The sequence below is a fragment of the Babylonia areolata genome, chromosome 5 (assembly GCF_041734735.1).
Source record: "Babylonia areolata isolate BAREFJ2019XMU chromosome 5, ASM4173473v1, whole genome shotgun sequence".
NCBI classification, from domain to species: domain Eukaryota; kingdom Metazoa; phylum Mollusca; class Gastropoda; order Neogastropoda; family Buccinidae; genus Babylonia; species Babylonia areolata.
In genome coordinates this window covers 7,276,104-7,301,636 of record NC_134880.1, presented here as the reverse complement: position 1 = coordinate 7,301,636, position 25,533 = coordinate 7,276,104, and the positions used below count along the sequence as shown (strand labels likewise).

General features: G+C 41.0%; 1 protein-coding gene across 3 annotated transcripts in view; it reads left to right on the top strand.

The window, feature by feature from the left end:
- The first annotated feature begins 332 nt into the window (after positions 1-332).
- The window catches only part of LOC143281901 (3-hydroxy-3-methylglutaryl-coenzyme A reductase-like), a 46,918-nt gene continuing 21,717 nt past the window's right edge, over positions 333-25,533 (top strand). The window contains exons 1-13 of one of the 3 annotated variants that reach the window (XM_076587184.1): positions 333-611; positions 11,083-11,286; positions 12,817-12,928; positions 13,692-13,779; positions 15,015-15,205; positions 16,753-16,859; positions 17,425-17,547; positions 19,409-19,554; positions 20,788-20,996; positions 21,424-21,620; positions 22,236-22,351; positions 23,425-23,503; positions 24,226-24,384. In XM_076587184.1, coding sequence (XP_076443299.1) covers positions 594-611; positions 11,083-11,286; positions 12,817-12,928; positions 13,692-13,779; positions 15,015-15,205; positions 16,753-16,859; positions 17,425-17,547; positions 19,409-19,554; positions 20,788-20,996; positions 21,424-21,620; positions 22,236-22,351; positions 23,425-23,503; positions 24,226-24,384 — 1,749 coding nt within the window. In that variant the 5' untranslated portion in view covers positions 333-593. Of the gene's footprint in view, positions 612-2,841; positions 3,055-9,478; positions 9,606-11,082; positions 11,287-12,816; positions 12,929-13,691; positions 13,780-15,014; positions 15,206-16,752; positions 16,860-17,424; positions 17,548-19,408; positions 19,555-20,787; positions 20,997-21,423; positions 21,621-22,235; positions 22,352-23,424; positions 23,504-24,225; positions 24,385-25,533 lie in introns of those variants that run through there. The other 2 variants (XM_076587183.1, XM_076587185.1) reach the window with 2 other exon arrangements.

The window sequence follows — 25,533 nt, the reverse complement described above, 5'->3', positions numbered from 1 at the left end:
TAAAAAATAATAATAATAATAATAAAAAAAATAAAAAAAGTGCGAACCCAATACACGAAAGGACTATCCATTTCCATCATCCCATACGTTCCGCAGCTAGAGTTGAGTTTAACGACCTATCGGCGTGTCGCCCGTAAGGTCAAAGACGTTCCGCCAACGGCTGTTAACGTGTTATGGTCCCACCACGCGAGCCGAAACCAATCGGCGGTGTTCAGTCAGTCGACGGTACCTATTTAAAACAACCCTTGACAACCTGATTCGGCCATTCGGTGAACAAGTTCGGAACAGAAATTACCTTCGATTAAAAAAAAAAAAGGAAAAAAAAAAAAAAAGAAAAAAAAAAGAAAAAAGAAAAAAAAAAGAAGTCGGGATTAACCAGTTTGCGTGATCCCTGAAAAAAAAAAAACAACAACAAAAACCAACAACCAAAAAACAAGAACAGGATATTTCAGTTTCGTGACAGATTACCAGTGTTGAGAAGGGAGGAAAAAAAAGAAGAAAAAAAAGAAGAAGAAAAAAAAAAGAAAAGAAAAGAAAAAGTATCATCATATTAACCAAGTGATCCAACTGTTCTTGTTAATTAAATATCAACCATGTTGATCAATGACAAGGTAGGTAAACTGTTTAAAATGTTGTAGTTTTGTTGATGCATTCCTTTTGTGGTGGTGGTGGTGATGATGATGTTGTTATGTTTTGTTAGTGTTTATTTGCGTCTTTATTGATACATTTCCTTGGTGGTGATGTTGTTTTGTTTTATTGGTGATTATTTGCGTCTTTTTGTGGTGATGTTGTTATGTTTTGTTTGTGTTTATTTGCGTCTTCGTTGATCATGTACATCCCCTTGCTGCTGTTGTTTTCTTTTGTTAGCGTTTATTTGCGTCTTTATTGATACATTTCCTTGGTGATGTTGTTTTGTTTTGTTAGCGTTTATTTGCGTCTTTATTGATACATTTCCTTGGTGATGTTGTTTTGTTTTGTTAGCGTTTATTTGCGTCTTTATTGATCATGTACATTTCCTTGGTGATGTTGTTTTGTTTTGTTAGCGTTTATTTGCGTCTTTGGTAATACATTTTCTTGGTGAGGTTGTTTTGTTTTGTTAGCGTTTATTTGCCTCTTTGTTGATACACTTCCTTGGTGGTGGTGGTGGTGTTTTGTTTTGTTTGCGTTTATCTGCGTTTTTGTTGATCATGTACATCCCCTTGGTGTTGTTGTTTTGTTAGCGTTTATTTGCGTCTTTGGGTGGCTTGGTCACTGTTGTGTTTTTGTATAACGTTATAAAAAGTCTGACAATATTGCTAGCATGCTGCACCGAAAAATGTATGTGTATCAGTTTGAAATAATTCAAGAATATACCTGCAATATATATATATATATATAAACAGTAGTTATAAAAGCAAAATATTTTTTTTTCTCCAAATTAAAGCCGGGTATGATAAAATACAAAATAGTGACTGACTTTGGAACGCAATGCAAATCTAATGAGACTGGAGCAATGGCATGGCAAACAGAAGGCTTTCACGTTTATAATTTAATTCTTACTTAAACGATTGTATACATATGTTTTGTCATCCTAATAAGATTTGATATTCGTAGCAGAAGTGGTGTTTTTTGTTGTTGTTGTTGTTGTTGTTTTTCCCCTCGTTTTCTTATTCCTGTCTGTTTATTTGTTTGTTTCTTCTTGCTTTGTTATTTTTATTTATTCAATAATATTAATAATTAATAATATTAATAATATTAATATTAGTTCAATAAGGTATCAGTTCTCAGCAAAATTGGTCAGTCGCGATATGATACTATAGGTTCGAACGTCACTGGAGCTCCCCCCCCCCCCCCCTCTCTCTCTCTTTGAAGGGAAAAAAAAGATTTTGACTTGTCGAGATTTTTGACTCGCTATTTCATCAGAAGGTGCGGCAGTCGATTCGCCGTCCGATCATAACAGACAACTTGCTGGTTTTTGTTTGTTTGCTTGTTTTGTGTTTTTGTTTTGTTTTGTTTTGTTTTGTTTGTTTTTCTCTTCTTTTGTGTGTGTGTGTGTGTGTGTGTGTGTGTGTGTGTGTGTGTGTGTGTGTGTGTTTGCGTGCGTGTGTGTGTGTGTGTGCTTGGATGCGTGGGTGCGTGTGTATGTGCGTGTATGTATGTGTGTGTGTGTGTGTGTGTTTGCGCGCGCGCGCGCGTGTGTGTCCCGGGGTTGTGTAAGAGAGAGAGAGAGAGAGAGAGAGAGAGAGAGAGAGAGAGAGAGAGAGAGAGAGAGAGTTATTTCTTTCGGTCACCGGCCCTTCGAAACAGGTCAAGATACAGAATCAGAATTTTTATAATAAAATATATGAAAAATAATGAACAAACAAACAAGGAAAGCATACTGATGACACAATCATACCTTCCTGTTTGAATCATAACCTGTTATAGCCTGTCTCAAAGGAACATCATTTGGACTGTGAACGCGTAAACACACACACACACACACACAACACACACACGAGCGCGCGCTTTACCGGTAAGAACTCACGCGCGATCACAACACTCTCGTTACCAATCCAAAAGTAAGATGTGGCAACAGAAGCTGAGCATTCTTCTTCTTCTTCTTCTTCTTGATATTATCATTATTTATTTTCTAACAGCCATTGCTTGTCCCACAACGCTTGGCCATGAAAACTGGATCGATCGAGGTCGTGTTGTGGACAGTGCGGGTGACCCGACCCAACGAACCAATCAGAATCGAGTCTCACGTCTTACGACACTATTCTTAGACACTTGTCGTCTGCGCGAGCTTGACGGCACGGCAAGCCTAAAAGCCATGGGCACGGATGTGCTGAGTGTTTCTTATTCCTCTGAGTGTGTGTGTGTGCTTGTGGAACGAAATTAGCCCCGTCTCTCTGATTCACTGTAACTTGGGATCATCTTGACATTCGTGACAGCAGGCCAATCAGTGGCAGTAGGTCGTCAAATCATCAACTTTGCATGGTCATGATAAATCGAGCTTCTTTCGGTTTGCCGACGAATCAGCTGTTCAAAATGGATACCGCAAACGAACAGACTGTGCTGGAACACAAACCGGTAAGATATTGATCCGTGTCGAACATGGATAAATAAGAACGTTGACATTAGAGAACACATCGTGCACACTGTGTGTGCGTGCAGTCACTCGGTGTACATATGTGTGTGTCATCTGTAATAATGACTTTAATCCTGTTCCTGTCAACAGCAAGCCAAATAAAAAGTACCGGCGTACCTGAAGCTGCAGGCTTCCTTAGCAACCTTTATCAAAGAAATAAAATAATGATAAAAATCGATACGTCAGTAAACGTAAAAAATAGAATAAAAATAAAAAAGCAAAAGAGAAAAAATGCTTTGTTTTCTTCTTCTGTATTTCTTTTTCTTTTCTTTTCTTTTTTTTTTCTTTTTTTTTTCTTCTTTTTTTGTCACTCCATGTTTCCATGCGCTTTGCTAGGCCTCTCCGTTCCCTCTCTGGCTCCACCGTTCATACTTCTAACCTCTGATTACTTAAGAAAGAAAGCGTAAAATGATTTGGAAGTTTCTTTCTTTTTAATGCAGCACACGACCTCAAATGAAGTGCCCCCCAAAGGCACAAAATGTATCCACTGTATATCGAGCATCGCCCTCGATCCCAACCCTCGTAGCTTTTGGCACCTGCATTAACAATGCCATTGATGTCTGTTAATGTCTACATTAAAAAAAAATAACAGGAATGTCTGCACTAACAATAACATTGTCTGCATTAACAATACCATTAATGTCTGTTAATGTCTACATTAAAAATAACATGAATGTCTGCGTCAACAATAACATTAATGTCTGCACTAAGAATAACATTGCATTAATAATACCATTAATATCTGTTAATGTCTGCATTAAAAATGAATATCTGCATCAACAATAACAGTAATGTCTGCACTAAGAATAACATTGCATCAACAATAACATGAATGTCCGGCACATGCCCGATCTCCCTGTCGCTGTTGTAGCCTGCAGTGTTATGTGAACTGGCCATGGTCAACTATCAGTGGCTGAGTTGGGTGGGAGAAAGCTAACGACCTTAGAAGGAAGGTGGCAGAGTGGTTTAAGACGCTCCTCTGCCAACACAGAGTCCGTGACGGTCTGGGTTCGAATCCCGCTCTCGCCCTTTCTGCCAAGTTTGACTGGAAAATCAAGCTTAGCGTCCAGTCATTCAAATGAGACGATAAACCCGAGATCCCGTGTGCAGCACGCACTTGGCGCACTCAAAAAGAACCCATGGCAACGAGAGTGTTGTCCTCTGGTAAAATTCAGAAGAAGAAATCCACTGATAGGTACACAAATATATATGCATGCACTCAAGGCCTGACTAAGCGCGTTGGGTTATGCTGCTACTCAGGCATCCACCAAACACACATGGTGTAGCGAATATAGATCTGTCCGAACGCAGAGATGCCTCCTTGATAAATTGAAACTGAAAACTAAAATTAACGACCCTAACCACCACGGTGTAATGTCCCAAATCGTCCTGACTTTCGTGGGTCAATACCCTAAACCATCCACGTATAGTTATAGCTATAATAGATTCTGTTTGGAAAGGTCATAGTCACCTTTTTTTTCTTTTTTTTCTTTTTCTTCTTTTTTTGTCCTTGCAGAGTAACCGAAAATCGTCGGGAATAGCGGATGCGGAGATTGTGGTTTGTAACGAGTGGTGAACATGTCTTTAACTGAACACGGCTGCCGTTTATTTGCTTCTATCGTCCATCTAGGAATCTTGGTCCCCCCATGGTCATGTTCAAAACGAAAAGAATGCTTGACACCCTACACTTCCCTGCCTTTGCTGTGTGGTCTGCTGTGTGTGTGATCCGAACTGATGGATCAAGCAACCTTCCTACTGTGGATACAGCATTTGACTGCCGTCGATAAACAGTCAAGGGCTGTTCAAGTCCTTTAAATCTTTGAAAGGCATAGCTCACCACAATTATAGCAGCAATACAGCTTGCCCGTTCTGTGATGGTTTCTTTTTTTTCTTTTTCTTTTTTTAAATTCAGAAAGTTATGGCAACACATGAAATTGATAGATTGGTCATGTAATATATTGACCTACCTACCTACCTATCTACTTTCCTACCTATCTTTTGTGTTATTGGCTGATTTATTTTGTACTTCGTGACTTGACTGAGTACTCGATATTTGGAAATATCTCTGACACATCTGTGGGCAGCTAAAATGACCAGTTTCATTAAAGCTGATTCAAAAGGGAAACCCAAAGAATACATCGATATTTATTTGATTTCAGCCAGCAAGCATTACAGAGAACTGTCTTTGCAATTGTTTGTTTGTTTACGATAAAATCTCAGAAAGAAAATCTTTCGTACTTGCTTCGATACTTGTTTGGGTCTTTGTTCTGCAATATACATAATTTATGTTGCACAATGATTATCAGATCGAGTATTTGGATGTCGTTCCATTTGATACAATTGGAATATTTTTTTTCTCACGTATTCAAGAATCAATTTCCACAAACGATGTCTCTAGCATCTATAGCCATGTTCCTCGGCTGTTGTTAACCATTGAAAGATAAATAGGTGTGTTGATTTGAATTTGCGGGAGAGTATTTTTTTGTTAGGGGGAATCAATATCCAAGCCTTTACCATGTTGCTTCTTTCAATACTATTGAAGGCGGCCTTCTGACTTTTGATCTTTTAAGTTTCAAAATATTTTCAGAAATACTGTCACCTAAAGGTGTTGTGTGCTAAAACTGAAAGTAATAAGTTCTAACGAACGAGGAGGTATCTTTAGTGAATGGAACACACACACACACACACACACACACACACACACACACACACACACACACTCACACTGACACACACACACACACACACACTCACACACACACACACACACACACACACACACACACGCACACACACACACACACACACACACACACACACTGACACACACACACAAAGTGTGACATTTGTCGCACTTAACGTTCAGCAGAACAACATGTTGCAAATGAATGACCACCTGTTTAGGTATTTTAGAAAATCTTTATTTAGGGAACACATTATGACACATTATCACCGTTACTGCCGATATTCAAACACGACAAATCCTTGCCTTCAGATGCGCGCCATGCATGATTGACAGATGCCAACTGTTCCTTGACACAATAAAAATTGTCTTATCTATCTTTTGTAATATCTTGAGAGTCTCACTTTAAAAAAGAATTCATTTTCAAAATTCATTGTGTCACAAAATGTGTACAACCATGCTCTTGAATTGGCGTTTAAAAGACACAAAACCCGGACATTAAAAAAAAAGAAGAAAAAAAAGAAAAGTTAGGAACATAGGTGGTGTAAAAAAAAGAAAAAAAGTTGGGAACATAGGTGGTGTATTTTAGATACCACTGTTTTGCTCTCATTTTCGGAATCATTTTTCAGGAAGTGCTATTCTCTTGGCTAAGAACGCCCCCCCCCCCCCCCCCCCACACACACACACTCCCCGCATCTCGCCCCCTGCCCCCGCCCTTTCCCCTCCACACACACACACATACACACACACACACACACCTGATTTAGTAAATTTTGGGAAAATGAGTTGCTGTGCTGTTGGGCAAAAATCTTTGGCTGTCAAGGGAGCAGAGAACTGTTTAACGTGCTTCAGACCAGGTTCGAACCTTTTGAGGAGCAGGTTAAACTAAGATGAATTGATACCAGAAATGTGTTCACACTTTACCGAGGATCGAACTAAAGAGGGCAGGATAATTAGAACCGGTACTCCAAATCGTAGAAGTGGTTGAGTCGCCAGTCTAGGGTAGACGCTGGGGAGACTCTACGGCCTGTCTCCTGGGTAACGCCTCGGGCAGCAGTCAGGTCCGCGCAGGGTGTGATAAAGGATAGGTCCTCAGGCACCAGGGTGGGCGAGCCTATGCGTTGAAGCGGTTGAGTGGTAACTATAGGGAGCTGAGGTGTACGAGGGCGAAGGTTGCATTTCTCCAGACTCAGGTTAATAAAGTAAGTTTACATATTTCAACCAATAGAACTGGAGATAAACAGTCCCTTTGATATTATCATATCACATTATAAAGCACTGTTGCTGTTGCAGATATAAATGTATATACATTTTGTAATGAATTGACATGCAAGAATGTTGTGCTTCTCTATGGTGGAAGAACAATGAAAATATTGTGTCACGTGAGTGGTCACGTGATATACAACCTACACATCGCGGGAAGATAAAAGTAGCCACCCAGATGTGTGTGGGATCTTGTGGTTAAGTGTCAGAGAGCGAGCTGTTTCTGAGAAAACTTGGCCAGGTAAGAGAGTGGAATATCCCGGAATTAGGATTGTAAGTTGGATGTTTAACGCTTTTGTAATTTCATGTTATATGAATAATTTGATTTGACGTGTGTATATCAATATTTGTTTTGATGGTAACTGTATAAATGCAACTGTGTCCTCGGCCATTTATGGAAAAGAGGAATGAATGCGCAGTGATTCTTTAAACGCACAGATGTGTGCTTGATTGGGATTCGAACCAAACCTGTGAGCTAACCCTGACACCAACAACAAATTCACTTAAACAAAACACATTTCTCCCCCAACCTGGACAAAGTGGCGAGCCTGCCAGGATTGCAAGGCCCAAAATAGCTTCACGTGGAAATCAAAAAGAGTGGTAAAGCAGTACTTGGGCAAGGTGTTCAGTAAAGGAATTCAACTTGAAGCTGTTTCTGATTATTGCTTTAGTTCTTTGAGTGTATAAGCAGATTTATGTGTATGGTGGTTGTAATAATCACAGGCCGTTTAGAGTAAATGAAGATCTCGGACGAGGTTCTAGTCCGGCCTAAATAGTTATCACAGAAGCTGCAAGATTTAGGTTCCTCTGTGTTAGGGACTTGTCTAACGGATGGTTTACGCATGCGCAGGCACTGACTCGTCTTACTTTCTAGCTTTACGTTTGGTAGTAGTGTGTCGAACTAAGTAAGGAAGTAAAATGGCAGATTACATTTCACTGAATCAGTTGAAAAACGTGTCGCTGGGACAGAAAAGATGGCTATACTGGACTCGGTTGAGCTCCGTAAATTAAGAGATGAGCAGGCTGTGAGAAGGCACTTTGAAAGGGAACAGTTGAAGCTAAAAACAGAGGCTGATGCTGAGGCCGCAAGGATTGAAACTGATGGAACAGTTGAACTGAATTAAAAGCGGATTGAGGCTCAGTGATGCTGAAAGGCTTCGGCTTGAAGCAGGCTGAAGTGACAGCCAAGCAGATTGAACTGGACAGGGCTAAAGCTGAAAGGCGTGACGAGTGGTCAGAGTGACGGCACCAGTTCTGAGTCAGCCGGGTTGCCGGAGGCTGGACTTTCGCACCTTGGCCAAAATTGTCGGTGTTCTGTTAAAAGACGGATTTGATCAGTGGACGCGGTCGTTAGTCGCTTCGAGTCGTTCGCAGAGTACGGAAGGTGGCACGAGGATGACTGAGTTGGCATTGAACCTGCCTGAACTGTTGCCGAGTCGTGCGCCGACTACACACAATGTCCTCACTGCCAAAACGTAACAAAGGGATTTCGGTAGAGTGAAGGAGGCAGTGTTGAAGGCATAATGATGACAGTATCGGATTATAGTGGCCGCCGCCGAGGCCGGACGGGAATCAGTGTTTTCGTCTCAGTGAAATTTCGCGAGGCAAAGGAGTTAGGCGAAACTATATACACCCAGTCTGGAGTGTGCTTACAGCACTATTTCAACAAATGGGTTTGGCTGAGTGGAACTGATACTGTAGCTTCCGGCGATGGCCTCAAACCGCCGGTTTGACTGACTCAGTGATGATAACTCAAGTTGATCAAAGGACAGATTCTGGACACACACACACACAAGCCTCCCCCCCGCCCCCCCCACACACACATCATAGTTTAACACACACACACACCGGCACACACACACATCATAGTATAACACACACACACACACACGCGCGCGCGCGCGCACACACACACTGCGCTGAATCGATGTGTGTGTGTGTGTCAGTGTGTGACGGTGGACTAAACGGAGAGAGAGAGAGACCCGGAGAGAGAGAGAGATTGAGAGAGAGATTTCTGCAGCAAGTTTCGCTCTCTCTTACACTGACACCCCCCCCCCCGCCCCCCTTCTCTCCACCCCCCCCTCCCGCTCCACCCAACCCACAACCATTCCGTAAGTTCCCGCCACCCTCTCACCGGACACGTGGACGGACACGAAAATGGGCGGAGCTCTTTCCGGGGAACACGGGCTTTGAATACTCCGCTATAAATAGACTTAAGTTTAACGTTCTAAAAATAAAATTTACGATGTCAGTCTTGATTCATTATCTTATCATTTTGAGTGACAGAGAAATGGTAGATTTACTCATTTCATGTATCAAAATAAGTGCTTAATCTATACAGGCACAAAAGGCAACAGAAATGGGAACAGGTCAAATATTTCGAAAATAACGTACCAGCTCCAGCTGAAATTACGTCAGAACTGAAACACAATGGCCGTCGCATGAAAGTCAGAAGATGTTTCCTTGTGGTGTAGGGCACAAGTGGTCATTCGATCAATGTTACTTTGAATCGGAGTATTACTACGTGTTGTGATACCGTGGCAAAACGTAAGTAAGACTGGAAGACGAGTAAATAGCGATTCGATTCTTAAATAAATGAATTAACGTGTAGGCGTCGCTTCTCGCTTGTATCTCATCGTCAATGATGCGAATGTCATTTCATCAAAATCTCGAGGCCTCGCCACTTTGTTTCAGTTTGGAAACGAACCCCCGTTTTTAAAGCCGTCATCTTGTACTGGACGATTGCAAATGGCAAACTGCACTTCATGCTCTTTAAAACGATATTATAAGCATATCTAATAATATGCGCTTGATTATGACGATATATATATATATAAAAAATCATTTATCGATCAAACATTACAATTTCTTCCCCTGTACAGTTCCGTTTACATGGGTAAAGCGATCTAATCCCGAAAAAGGTTGTAAATTGCATAATAACATTATGATATAATACATTTCTCCCCCGTCCCTCCCCATTCATCGAATGCCCTTTTTTATATTTATTTTTTTTACTTTGATGGAGTAAGTTGTAAGAGCCTAGTCGGCTATAGATATATATATACATACACACAACTTCTTAACTTCTCATGACAGGGGAAGAAATGTACAGTATATAACATTATACAATGTTATTTGAACAAATTTACAATTTTTTCATTTTCCGAATGAAACAGAATGGAAAGAACACAGGGGAAGAAATGTGGATATTGCCAATATTACAAGGACATTAAATTTAAAATATGCATGTGAAATCTCTGTGGACATTACCACTTTTTGCAAACTTAATAGTTAATGCTAAGGACTGCAATCAGTGGAAAAGGAATTCCTATTGTTTTATATATCAGTTTATATACTTGCACAGATGCATACACATTAAATCAGTATTTCGATGGCTTTAAAATGCAAAGTATTGAAAGGCAAAGCAATCCAGTGTTTGTTGTCAACAAGATTCCTGAGATATGATTATCACAGAAAGCCAAGATAGCCACTTTTCTCCATATTTTGTCACCTTTCTTTGGGAAACTGGAAGTTCTTAAACTGCTGAACAATTGTCAGTGTTATTTAATTCTGCACATTTTATTTGAAGGCAAATAATCTTTTCTTGATACACAGTATAAATTGAATCACTTGATCTAACAGGAACTGAGAATGTCAGAGGTGGATGGAAAGTGAAAGTCTATGTTTCACACAAATATTTTTTTTGCAAGAATGAACAAGATACATGTACCAGTATAATGCTTGACAGTGACACTACAGATATGTACTTAACATCGACTCTAATTATTATCTGCATGCATACAAAAATGATGATTACGGTAATCAGATCATCATGATGTTTATTAAAGAACTTTAAGTTTTAGTTTTGTTTTCATAACATTCAGAAATAAAGCTTTTCATGTCTGCAAGGATTTGATTTGAGTCCACAAAAAAAAAGGCAGTATTGTTTGAAGTAAGATTTATTCTTTCCAGGCAAGTGTATAGAGAAAAAAATTGGTTGTTTATTATTTTTTATCTTTTTCAGTTGCTACCAATTCCATTCCTGACAAAAGGCAGTGTCATGCTGTCACGCTTATTTCGAGCCCATGGGCAGATGTGTGCTGCTCATCCATGGGAAGTAATCATCACGTCCCTGACAGTGACGCTATGCCTGGTGTCGATGAGCATCTATGGCAGTCCTGGTATGGACAAAGTCTGCGGCTGGAACTACATCTGCCATAATGAAGAGGTAACATACTAACAAAATATATAAATATATATCAACTGAAGTTTTCTTGGTCTCCCTCATATTAAATATTATCATGTGGTCGAGAGATATCACTTATCAGGATTAAAAAGTGATTGATTTTTATCATTTTACTGTGGAAATAAGTAAAAAAAAAATTCACATGAATGTTGTATTGTTCTTTTTTTCGTTTTAAGTGCTAGTTTAAGGTAATGAAATTAAGATGAACACTCTCTCAGTTTTCAGTTTCAGTTTCAGTTGCTCAAGGAGGCGTCACTGCGTTCGGACAAACCATATACGCTACACCACATCTGCCAAGCAGATGCCTGACCAGCAGCGTAACCCAACGCGCTTAGTCAGGCCTTGAGAAAAAAACAAAACAAAACAAAACAAAAAAACAACAACAACAGGGGAATAAATAATAGATAAGCTTACATAAATAAATAAAGGAATAATAATTATAATATAGAAAAAGGTTGTAGTAATAATAATAGTAATACTAATAAGATGATTTAAAAAAAAAAAAAAAAAAAAAAAAAAAAAAAAAAAAAGACAACAATGGTGATAAATAAGCGAATAAATGTAAAACATGAAGACACACATTCACACACACACCCACACATGCACAACAGAAATCCACCAAACATGCAGTTTCACAGAACACTCTCTGTGCTGATAAACACAAAAATCAGTAGAAACTGCTACAGCAGTTCTTAATTTTTCTATTTTATCAAAGAAAAAAATGTACTTCTGGATAAATCATTAAATGACCTTCACTTGTCATAAATTATAATAATAAATAAAATTTTGTTGCAAGCAAACTTGCAAGTAATTCATTAAATCAATTCAGTTCATTTCGAATAATGATTAATTCTGTCCATTTTGCTCATTTGTCCCAATTGTAGATTGGTACTTACACACACAGTGACACACAAGAAAGAATAATCAACATTCACAAGTAGGCAGTTTTAAGCACATACATTCATACGCTGTCATGCAAGGGCACAAGTATAAAGCAAGCATATGAATTAAGATGAAATTGTATGGGACCCAATGCACATAGACCAATTCACTATTCAAATGTTTTGATACAGGGCGGTAGATTATGTATGATAAAATGTAAGATTGTATGTTCAGGAGATTAAACAAAACCCCCAAAACTGGACATACTCATTCTGCAGTAATTGAGTTAATAACCCAGTGATGTTTGTGTTCAGGGGGTAAAATGTTCAAACATCACAGAAATAATCACTAACCATATATAGTGTAATAAATGATCCAGTGATGTGTGTGTTCAGGAGGTCAAAAGTTCAGATATCATCATGCTATGATAAAGAATCTGGTTATGTGTGTGTTCAGCCTCAGGAGGTCAAATGTTCAGACATCACGTTAATAATCACCAACCATAAATAGTGTAAAAAATGATCCAGTGATGTGTGTGTTCAGGAGGTCAAAAGTTCACACACCATCATCCTATATATATTATTTATATAGATATCGTATAATGAATAATCGGGTGATGTGTGTGTTCAGGAGGTGAAAAGTTCCGACATCATCATCCTGGCCATCACACGGTGTCTGGCCGTCATGTACATCTACCTGCAGTTCAGGAACCTGCGTCGCCTGGGATCCAAGTATCTCCTGGGTAACGCTGTCTTCATCACTGGGGGGCACTGGTGTTGGTGGGGGTTGTGGTGGTGGGATGGTTGGGGGGGTCATTTGTCTGTGCTTCACTTTCTTCTTCCTTCTTTTGCCTTTAAAAAAAAAAAAAGACTTTAGCCTTGATAAAAAAACGTCTTTGAGCTCAAGAAACAATTTAACTTTATATACTCTGAGATGGTAGACTATGAATGAGATAGTAGTGCCTTGTGTGTGTGTGTGTGTGTGTGTGAGTGTAAGAGAGCATACAAGGGTAGAAAGTATACATGCCTGTGTGTATATGTTACAATGGTGAATGTACATGTATATATATATATCAGTGTATGCATTGTGTACTATATATATATATATATATATATATATATATATATATATATATATATATATACACACTATGTATTCTTATGTAAAATAGATGTGGTTGTTAGTTATAATTTGTGTGTGTGTGTGTGTGTGTGTCATTGTATGTCACACTTACACTGTATGGAAGCATGTATGGTTCCTGCATTATGTAAAGCAGTGCGTTTTATGGAATGTGTACAGTCTGTGGCAGTCTAATCCACTTGTGCACTGTAAAAAAATAAGTGATAAAAATTTATGACCATCCATGACAAAAAAAAAAAAAAAAAAAAAATCAATAATGGGGATAGAATAGAAATTAGAACATTTACATATTGTTCAGTGACAGTCTAAGGCCGAAGTATGAGACAGGTCTGTAAAGTGAGACAGATTGTATGGTGTGTTGGCAGGCATAGCAGGGGTGTTCACCATTTTCTCCAGCTTCGTGTTCAGCATTGCCTTCATCAACCTGGTGGGCAGCGACCTGAGGGGACTCAAGTGAGTCATGTTACGCTGCAGCCACTTTGGTGTTCAACGTGTACATTTTTAGAGGATTGCTTCTTTCCTGTTTTTTTTTTAGTTTTTTTTTTAATTTCTTTTGTTTGTGTGTGCTGTGTGTTTGTGTGTCTGAGTTGTGTGGGTGTGTATATATTATTATATATGTGTTTACGCTGATTATTGTGTATATTTTCACACACAAACTTGCGCACACATGTATGCACACTCATATACACACATGTGCATGTGCACACATACACACACACACACACACACACACATGTGCGTGTGCACACACACACACATGCACACACACACATGCGTGCGCGCGCGCGCACACACACACACACACACACACACACACAGAACACACGCACACACAGCACATGCACACAGCTTCTGCACACGTCACATACACACACACACACACACACACATACACACACACACACACACACACACACATACACACACACACACACACACACACACACACACACACACATAGAGCTCACACAAATCACTTCAGCTCAGAGCTCATCACCTGGCTTTCATATTTGACTGTATCATTGTATGTATGTAGACCGTCTTTCACTGAGTTTCAGTTGTCCATGTGATTGTAAACCTTAACATTTATTATTTAGCATTCTCAACAATAGCAAGTGGTAGAGGAAAAGAAGTTTGGCTGGAAGGAAAACCTATCAAGTTTGCTATGGTAACAAGAACATGCCCAGCATGCACACCCCCGAAAACGGAGTATGGCTGCCTGCATGGCGGGGTAAGAACGGTCATACATGTAAGAGCCCACTTGTGTACATAAGAGTGAACATGGAGTTGCAGCCTACAAATGAAGACAGAAGACTATTTAGCATTTCTCAACAATAGCAGTTGGTAGAGAAAAAGAAGTTTGGCTGGATGATAAACCTATTAAGCTTGCTGCTGCATGTGAGGAGGAAAAGATTTAAACCACAGCAAGCATTTCAGCAATGATGAAGGAATTTGAAGATATATATATATATATGTGACGGTGTGTGGTTTCAGAGAGGTGTTGCCAGATTTAAACCACAGTAAGCGTTTCAGCAATGATGGAGTAATTTGAAAACAAATATATATATACATGTGACGGTGTGTGGTTTCAGAGAGGCGCTGCCAGATTTAAACCACAGTAAGCATTCCAGCAATGATGGAGTAATTTGAAAATAAATGTATATACGTGTGACGGTGTGTGTTTTCAGTGAGGCGCTGCCGTTCTTCCTGCTGCTGGTGGACCTGGGCAAGGCGTGCGCCCTGGCCCGCTTCACGCTCAGCGCCGCCACACAGGACGAGGTGCACAATAACATCGCCACCGGCATGGCCGTCATTGGGCCCGCCATCACCCTCGACGCCATCGTGGAAACCCTCGCCATTGGGGTCGGCACGCTTTCTGGTGAGCGATGTAGCTGGTTTGGCTGAAGAGAGTATTTTTGTTTTTGTGAAGTTTCTGTTTTATGCCTTTTTAAGCTCAGATCTCAGATTTTGAATGCGACCAAAATATACAGTGGTGAAGCAGTGTATTAGACAAACGGGTTAATCAAAATATTTCGGAACATAATTCTTTCCATGAATTTGCAAATTATGTATGTATGTTCTGATTTTTTTCTCGGGTAAATAGTAATACATCTGTGGACTGTGAATCCCCATTGATAGGGGAGGTGACCTATTCAATAAACTAGTGTCAGTGTCAGATGTGGCTGGTATGGCTAGATATGTTTCTTGTTGTCAACAAGAAACGAGACGGGTCATTTTAATTTTAACAGTGTTCGTTTATGAAGCAAGGAAGAGGCTACGCACTGCATTTTCTTGACATTTGTTTGTAGAGCTTATGTCTGTTAGCTGTTACCTTTGTTATTCAGTGAGAATTATGTATTATGCTCTTTTGTATTAGTGGCCTTCAGTATGGGGCCAAGGCCTTGATCTGAATAAACATTCACGTTCACGTTTATTTATGTATGTTCTGATTTTTTTCTCGGGTAAATAGTAATACATCCGTGGACTGTGATTCCCCATTGATAGGGGAGGTGACCTATTCAATAAACTAGTGTCAGTGTCAGATGTGGCTGGTATGGCTAGATATGTTTCTTGTTGTCAACAAGAAACGAGACGGGTCATTTTAATTTTAACAGTGTTCGTTTATGAAGCAAGGAAGAGGCTACGCACTGCATTTTCTTGACATTTGTTTGTAGAGCTTATGTCTGTTAGCTGTTACCTTTGTTATTCAGTGAGAATTATGTATTATGCTCTTTTGTATTAGTGGCCTTCAGTATGGGGCCAAGGCCTTGATCTGAATAAACATTCACGTTCATGTTCATGTTCATGTGGCTGGTTTAAAGGAGAGGGGTGGTTTTGTGTGGATGTGGGCAGTGATTGCAGTATGGGTTTTGGCGAGGGTGAATTATTATTATTATTTTTTAAAATTTTGTCTATGTTGCCACGGACATGTTTTTATCATGTTTGTTATACAAATGTGATAGCTGTTTATCAAGATGGATGGATGATTGAATAAAACAGTACTTTTAGCTTCTCAGGTTACACATGTTTAGACAGTTTTGAGGGTAACGGAGATGTACTTGGACACTGTGTGTGTGTGTGCGCGCGCGCGCGTGCATAAGCGTGCACATACTGGTGTATATGTCTGCATCTGTTGTCTGTGTGTGTTTAGCTGTTGCCTTTCCACAGCCAGAAATTATGTTTCAGATGTCATGGCAAACTATGGTTTGTTTCAGGTGTCAAACAGCTGGAGACGATGTGGTGCTTTGGGTGCCTGTCATTTAAAACAGTGGTGTGTTTCAGGTGTCAAACAGCTGGAAACGATGTGCTGCTTTGGCTGGCTGTCGGTCATTATCAAACTATGGTGTGTTTCAGGTGTCAAACAGCTGGAAACGATGTGCTGCTTTGGATGTCTGTTGGTCATTATCAAACTATGGTGTGTTTCAGGTGTCAAACAGCTGGAAACGATGTGCTGCTTTGGGTGTCTGTCAGTCATGGCAAACTACCTGGCCTTTCTCACCTTCTACCCGGCCTGTCTGTCCATCATTTTGGAGGTCAGTCCTGCACAGTCAGTATGTCAGTTGTGGGGAACGCACAGCACTGGGGTGGGTTGGTAACTCTGTTAGTTTCATGGAAGAGAGGATTGTGCAGAGTTCATTCCCCTACTGGCCTTGAACACCAATCTGGTGGCTGCTTCACAGAGTTAAACTTTGGTGATAGCATGTGCAGTGTGTCTGGTATAGTTTGCAGTACATTTGCAGTTAAAACAAATATAGAACTGGAAGTGGTTGCAAGAATGTCAAAAGTAGATCATCCATAAGTCACAGGAAAAAAACCCAACTTATTCCTGTGTCAAAGAAGTGGTAACTGTGAAATGTGAAAACTAATAATCATACCATACAGATGATGAATCTGAAAAATATGCTTCTTACACATGGACTTGTTGATATTTGTGAGGACATGTTCACAGACACAGGCACACATGAACTTCTGATCTGGTTTGTTGTCTTTCTCCATACACAAATCAAAAAGACAACAACGACATCCAAGAAGAAATACTTACACAGACCAGGACCGGAGCTGCTCACCCACCTGATACATAAACCATGCTTTTCACAGGTGTCCAGAGAGCGGAACCAAGGGAAGCCACTCAAGCAGCTGCAGCAGCTGGCCAAGATCCTGCAGGCGGAGGAGGAGGAGAAGAAACCGAACCCTGTGACGCAGCGTGTCAAGATCATCATGGTGAGGATGCACACGACCTGTCACTGGTGCCCGGCATCACAGTCCCTGTATCACTCGTCCATAACTGGGCATTGATCTCTTGGCATAGTACATGATGAACAATTGATGGTCACTGGTGCCTGGCATCACAGTCCCTGTATCACTCGTCCATAACTGGGCATTGATCTCTTGGCATAGTACATGACAAACAATTGATGGTCACTGGTGCCCGGCATCACAGTCCCTGTATCACTCGTCCATAACTGGGCATTGATCTCTTGGCATAGTACATGACGAACAGTTGATGGTCACTGGTGCCCGGCATCACAGTCCCTGTATCACTCGTCCATAACTGGGCATTGATCTCTTGGTATAGTACATGACGAACAATTGGTGGACAAAAACAAAAGGATTATAAAATTGGCTGTCTGTACTGAAAACAGTTGGAAGGTGTAGATTCATAATAAGTTGAACAAAAATTGTGAATAAGAATAAATTTTTGTCAAGTGGGTACTTGTTTAAGTATTGCATTGTGTGTCATAGGGCAGGGGCACAGCAGCTCAGAACCACAACACTGAATTTTGTGAAGAAAATCAGATTTACAAACAGATTAGCAGCACCTACTGACGGGCGCAATAGCCGAGTGGTTAAAGCGTTGGACTTTCAGTCTGAGGGTCCCGGGTTCGAATCACGGTGATGGCGCCTGGTGGGTAAAGGGTGGAGATTTTTACGATCTCCCAGGTCAACATATGTGCAGACCTGCTAGTGCCTGAACCCCCTTCGTGTGTAAACGCAAGCAGAAGATCAAATACGCATGTTAAAGATCCTGTAATCCATGTCAGCGTTCGGTGGGTTATGGAAACAAGAACATACCCAGCATGCACACCCCCGAAAGCGGAGTATGGTTGCCTACATGGCGGGGTAAAAACGGTCATACACGTAAAAGCCCACTCGTGTACATGCGAGTGAACGTGGGAGTTGCAGCCCATGAACGCAGAAGAAGAAAAAGAAGAAGCAGCACCTACATTCTACAAACTATCTAGAACTAACACTGAGCATTTAAGATCCAACTTGATAATTGATCAGAAACAGGCAACAGCTGAACAGTATTTTCTGTTACATGTGTGACAGAAATCATTAAGTTAATGAGAAGTGCTTTTTTTTCCTTGCTTTTTGTTTTTTCTTATTCAGATTCAGTCAGTTTTTGGGTGGGGTTGGGTTGGGCTGCGAAGCTTGTAACTGTATGAATAGACTGATTGTCACACAGTTAGTGTAAGGTTTTGGAGGGCTGGCTGGAGTGTGTCTGTACCGTTTATTGACACCCAGAAGGAACCTTCAGTCTGGATCTGCAAGATCTTCTTTTCTGTTTCCTTTGGTTCTTGTGCTCTTGAGGCTGTGTACTGCTGGTGATAAATGTATTTCTTTTGTAGATACATATGTTTTTGACATCATGAAGGAACCTTCAATCTGCAGTTCTTTTTACAAGGTCTTCTTTTCTGTTTCCTTTGGTTCTTCTGTTCTTGAGGCTGTGTATTGCTGGTGATAAGTGTATTTCTTTTGTAGATATGTATATATATATATATATTTTTTTTTTTTTTTTTTTCTTTCTATCCTCGAAGTTGTCAGATACATGGATAGGAATATCTCTGTATTATACCTGTTTCTGTATTGGCATTTTGGTGATGATTTTGTTTTTGTTATTTATTTATCTTACTTATTATGCAGACCCTGGACCCCAGCTGCAAACTGTTTGGTGTTATAAAAATCACCCACTCTTTCCACTGTCACAGTGTGTATTATGTTTTGTTTATACAGTGCCCAAGTCAGTAGTTGCATTGTCCATGACACAGCTGATACCACTTTGTGTTTCTCTGTCCCACAGTCTGCAGGCCTGGTGCTGGTGCACGCCCATAGTCGCTTTGTGGCGGAGGGACCGGGACAAGGTCAGCATGACCTGCAGACAGCCGACCCGCTGACTGACCAGCACATCAAGCCCAGCACCCCGCTCTGGCATTTCTACCTGGACAGGTGAGTCCTGTGCTGCATTCGGCTTTTGTCCCGCCTTTCATTTCGTCTCCTCCTCTGACTAGTTGTCCTCCCAGCTGTTCTTCTGTCTGCCTCTTCTCTATGTTCTGTGGTGACGTGCTGTGTAGACGTCCTGTGTTGACATGCTATGTTATGTTGATGTCCTGTGTTGACATGCTGTGTTGACATGGTGTAATGATTTGCTGTGTTGATGTGCTGTGTTGACGTGCTGTGTCAGTGTGCTGTGTTGACATGCTATGTTGATGTGCTGTGTTCATGTCCCATGTTGACGTGCTGTGTTGATTTGTTGTGTTGACATGCTGTGTTCATGTTCCATGTTGACGTGCTGTGTTGATGTGCTGTGTCAATGTGCTGTGTTGACATGCTATGTTGACGTGCTGTGTTGACGTCCCATGTTGACGTGCTGTGTTGATTTGTTGTGTTGACATGCTGTGTTCATGTCCCATGTTGACGTGCTGTGTTGACGTCCCATGTTGACATGCTGTGTTGAAGTGCTGTGTGCAGAATGCTGATGGTGAACATGGATGATGTGTTTGTTGACGCGCTGTGTTGACATGCTGTCTTGATGTCCTGTGTTGACATCACGTGCTGTGTGGAGAATGGTGATGGTGAACATGGATGATGGAGTGTTTTGACGTGCTGTGTTGACGTACTGTGTTGACGTGCTGTGTGCAGAATGCTGACATTGAACATGGATGATGTAGTGTGTAGACATGCAGTGTTGACGTGCTGTGTTGACGTACTGTGTTGACATGATGTGTGCAGAATGCTGATGGTGAACATGGATGATGTTGTGTGTAGACATGCAGTGTTGACGTGCTGTGTTGACGTACTGTGTTGACATGATGTGTGCAGAATGCTGATGGTGAACATGGATGATGTAGTGTGTAGACATGCAGTGTTGATGTGCTGTGTTGACGTACTGTGTTGACATGCTGTGTGCAGAATGCTGATGGTGAACATGGATGATGTAGTGTGTAGACATGCAGTGTTGACGTGCTGTGTTGACGTACTGTGTTGACATGCTGTGTGCAGAATGCTGATGGTGAACATGGATGATGTAGTGTGTAGACATGCAGTGTTGACGTGCTGTGTAGACATGCAGTGTTGACGTGCTGTGTGCAGAATGCTGACGGTGAACATGGATGATGTAGTGTGTAGACATGCAGTGTTGACGTGCTGTGTAGACATGCAGTGTTGACGTGCTGTGTGCAGAATGCTGACGGTGAACATGGACTACACCATCACCCTGGTGCTGGCGGCGGCCCTCATCATCAAGTACATCCTCTTTGACAATGACGCCGACCTTCACATCCACACCCTGCTGGAGAAGGAGCGGCACGACCTCAGCCATGGGGTCAAGGCCGTCGCCGCTGACCCTGCCCCCTCCGACCCCTGCTCCCAACAGGTCGCCTCCTGTGATGGTGAGACTTCAGGCACTTTCTGTGGCTGTTGACATGCTGGTCTCTGTGCATGTCTGGGCCTGTTCGTTCTTGGTGTGTGTGTGTGTGTGTGTGTGTGTTTAGAGATATGTGTATTGTGTTACTTGCATATATGTCATGGTATGTGTTTTTGAACTGGTATTTATAACCAGTTTGGATAGTGTTTCATTGGTTCATCTGATTTTATCTGTGTATCAATCTGTATGATTTGAAACAAGTTTTTTTTTTTTTTTTTTTTGTATGTGTGTGTGTGTGTGTGTGTGTACATGTGTATGTGTATGCACATGCATCTTAAGTGTGTGTGTGTGTATGAAATATGCATGATCCATGCATTTGGATGTGACTTGTACATTGTGAGATGTTTGCTATCATCAGTGTTTCTTTTTTTCTTTTTTTTCTTTTTTTCCAGAGAACGATAATGCCAAGCACAAGACGTCCTTTTTCATAGCTGACGACGACAACGACGACGTCAGCACAGAGTCGAAAGAAACACAGACTGACTCCAGCCTCCTGCACAGTGAGGGGGACGGTGCTGACCCCTGTAACCCCCGACCTGAGGACGACCCCCGAGACCTGAAGACCTGCATCGACATCATGAAGTCTGAGGTCAGGCCTTTGAGGGTGTGGGAGTATGTGGATGGGTTGGAGGTGGGGAGGAGGGTGTCACCGTATGTGTGTGTGGAAGTGTGTGTGCGTTGTGGGGATCTGGGGGTAGGGGGCGGGAAGGGAAGGGTGTCACTCTTTGTGTGTGGGGGTAGGGGGTGGAGGGGTGGGGTGGGGTGGGGGGAGGGGGATGTCATTCTGTGTGTGTAGGGGTGGGGGTGTATGGTGGGGGGTAGGGAATGGTGTCACTGTGTGTGTGCGTGTGCATGTGTGTGTGTACGGTGGGGCTTGGGGGAGAGGGAGCGTTGTCTCTGTGTGTGTGTGTGTGTGTGTGTGTGCATGCGTCACTGTGTGTGTGTGTGTGCATGCGTCACCGTGTGTATGTCACTATGTGTGCGTGTGTCACTTTGTGTGTGTGTGTGTGTGTATGCGTGATTGTGCATATGCGTACACACCACAGCACACCACACCACACCATACCACACAGTCCAACACCACAGCACACCACAGCACAGCACACCAACACCAACAGCACACCAACACCTCACCACACCACACCACACCAACACCACACCACAGCACAGCACAGTGAAAGCAATGTATGTGTTTGTGGTACAGGAAGGGGCAGCTGCCCTGACCAACACTGAAGTGGTCAGCCTGGTTCACAGCAAACACATCCCCTTCTACAAGATTGAGAAACTGGTCGGCGACTATGAGAGGGGCGTCAACATTAGGTGAGATTAAACCTTTGTTGGTGGTTTTTTTGTGTCAGCTTGTGTTTGTTTGTTTCTTAAGGCCTGACCTGTTTGTATCTACGGTGGTGTTTGTGCTGTGTGTGTTCTTTGTTCTGTGTTGTGTGTCATCTGTTGTTGTTTTCCTGTCTGTGTTTGGTCTGTGTTGTGTGTCATCTGTTGTTGTTTTCCTGTCTGTGTTTGGTCTGTGTTGTGTGTCATCTGTTGTTGTTTTCCTGTCTGTGTTTGGTCTGTGTTGTGTGTCATCTGTTGTTGTTTTTTCCTGTCTGTGTTTGGTCTGTGTTGTGCGTCATCTGTTGTTGTTTTCCTGTCTGTGTTTGGTCTGTGTTGTGTGTCATCTGTTGTTTTTTTTCCTGTCTCTGTTTGGTCTGTGTTGTGTGTCATCTGTTGTTGTTTTTCCTGTGTTTGGTCTGTGTTGTGTGTCATCTGTTGTTGTTTTCCTGTCTGTGTTTGGTCTGTGTTGTGCGTCATCTGTTGTTGTTTTCCTGTCTGTGTTTGGTTTGTGTGTCATCTGTTGTTTTCCTGTCTGTGTTTGGTCTGTGTTGTGTGTCATCTGTTGTTGTTTTTCCTGTGTTTGGTCTGTGTTGTGTGTCATCTGTTGTTGTTTTTCCTGTGTTTGGTCTGTGTTGTGTGTCATCTGTTGTTGTTTTTTTCCTGTCTTTGTTTGGTCTGTATTGTGCGTCAACTGTTTTCTGTATGTGTTTTGGTTTTTAAGATCAGTCATGAAAATCTGTCTTTGGTCTAAAAGATTGTGTGTGTGTGTGTGTGTGTGTGTGTGTGTGTGTGTGTGTTGTTTGTACTGGCATTTCTTTCACAAAAATTGATTGCATGTTTTTTGTTTTGTTGTTATTTTTTAGTTTTATCATGTCTTTTAAAAAATGTTCTTGTGGTTTTTCAGTGTTTATATTGACATTTTCACTTTGATTTGTGTTATTCATTGACTGTATTTGTTCACTTGATAGGTTATCTTCGCTCCTTTTTCCGTTGTTGATTGAGTTTCAAAAAGTCTGTGAACTCCCGTTCCCTTCACATTTTCACTTTTTACTGTCCAACAGACGGCAGTCCATTCAGAAACAGCTGCCTTCCTCAGAAGCTTTGAAAAATCTGCCTTTCGCCAGATACGACTACAAATATGTAAGTTGTCACAATTCTGCTGTCGGTGTTGAATCTCATTATTCTGTGCTTGTGTTGAATACTCGTGTCACTGTTCTGTTGTCGGCTTGGAATCCAGTTATTTTGTATTTGTGCTAAATAACAAGGGTCCAGTGACAGCCATGTTGAGATGTGTTTTCTTTTTTATTGTTCAGATTTGAATTGAAATTAGATACATGCTGTGTTTGAGTGTCCAGAGCTTAGGGTTGTGTTGTATCAAGCTCTGTAGTTATGTAATGTACACTGGTGGTTGCGCTGAACCAGAGTGCAGGAAATTTAGCACAAGGACTGACTGTGTAGTGTGTTTTCATGAAGATGTTCTGTAGTTCTGAAGCTATATTAGTATTTCCAGGTTAAGGTTAGTAGTGACTTGCAAAAAGATGTCTTATGCATATCTAAATATCTGTCTATTTATCTATAATTTATATATGTGTAGATAGAGAGAGAGAAGGAGATTGACACAGAGGCATATATATATATATATATATACACAGAGAGAGAGAGAGATACACACACATTCAGAGTTGTTCAGTACAGTGTGTGTGGTGTGTGTGTGTGTGTGGTGTTTGTGTATGTTATGTGTGTGTGTGTGTGGTATATGGGTGTGTGTATGTATGTGTGTGTGTGTGGTATATGTGTGTGTGTATGTTATGTGTGTGTGTGTGTGTGGTATATGTGTGTGTGTATGTTATGTGTGTGTGTAGGTGGACGGGGCATGCTGTGAGAACGTGATTGGCTACATGCCAGTCCCTGTGGGGGTGGCCGGCCCCCTCCTGCTGAACGGAAAGAACTTCATGGTTCCCATGGCAACAACGGAGGGGTGTCTGGTGGCCAGTGTCAACCGTGGCTGTTCTGTCCTCAGAGTCAGTTCAAATTCCACCCTCTTTTTGTCCTTTTTTGACTCACTTGTGTAAACAATGTGTCTATGTTTTAACCCGGTGTTCGGGTGTGTGTCTGTGGGTCCGTGGTAAACTTTAACATTGACATTTTCTCTGCAAATACTTTGTCAGTTGACACCAAGTTAGGCATAAAAATAGGAAAAATTCTGTTCTTTCCAGTCATCTTGTTTAAAAACAATATTGTACCTCTGGGATGGGCACAAAAAAATAAAAAATAAAGCCTAATTATATGCAAACTGCATTTACTGTTATATTTATATTTTTTGTATTCTCTAAACTTGGCACTTTGATCTGATATTCTGACCCAACGACAAGAGCAGTCATTATTATCATTTTTTGTTCAAACAGGAACTTATTTTGCTAAGCATGGAAGTTTTATTTATTTTTTGCAAACGTTTTGGTGCAGAGGTAAAAAAGAAGGGAAATTACTCTGTAATTAATGCAAGGGGACTTAATTTGCTTTAAACTGATCTTTCTCATCTTAAACATTACATTTTGAAATTATACTCAATACATAAAAAAGCTTGGATTTTTTTTTTTAAGTGTATCACAAGTGAGTCTTGAAGGCCTTGCCTCTCTTGTTTTGTTTTTTTTTGTTTTTTTTCTCTTCACAGTATTTCATTTTCTGGGTTCGTGGGCTGTCACTCCCATGTTCACATGAATTTTTGAGGGGACTTTTTACTCATTTGGGCCATTTTCTATTTCATGTATGGCGCATCCATGGTCAGTTTGCAGGAGTGTTTTTACATGCCACATTGTGTGTGCTGGTTTTCATTCCATTGTTCTGTGAGAAAACGTGAGCTTAATGCAGCTAGTGCTTTTTGTTTTGTTTTTTTGTTGTTTTTGACTGCTTGAAGCATTCTGTAATGTTGGGGTAGAACGTGTCTTGACTCATTCATGGTCACTTTGGTTTCTTCTTCACTGTAAAAGTTGTCTTCACATGAGTCGAATACTGGAAAAATTTAACTTGTTGACATTCACAAGTATGAGAATAAGACATGAGTAAGGACAAAAGAAAACAAAACAAAACAAAAACAACAGGAAAATATTTAGTAATGTGTAAAATGCAAGAAAAGAATAAGAAAAAGAAACGATACAAAGAGAAAAAGAAAT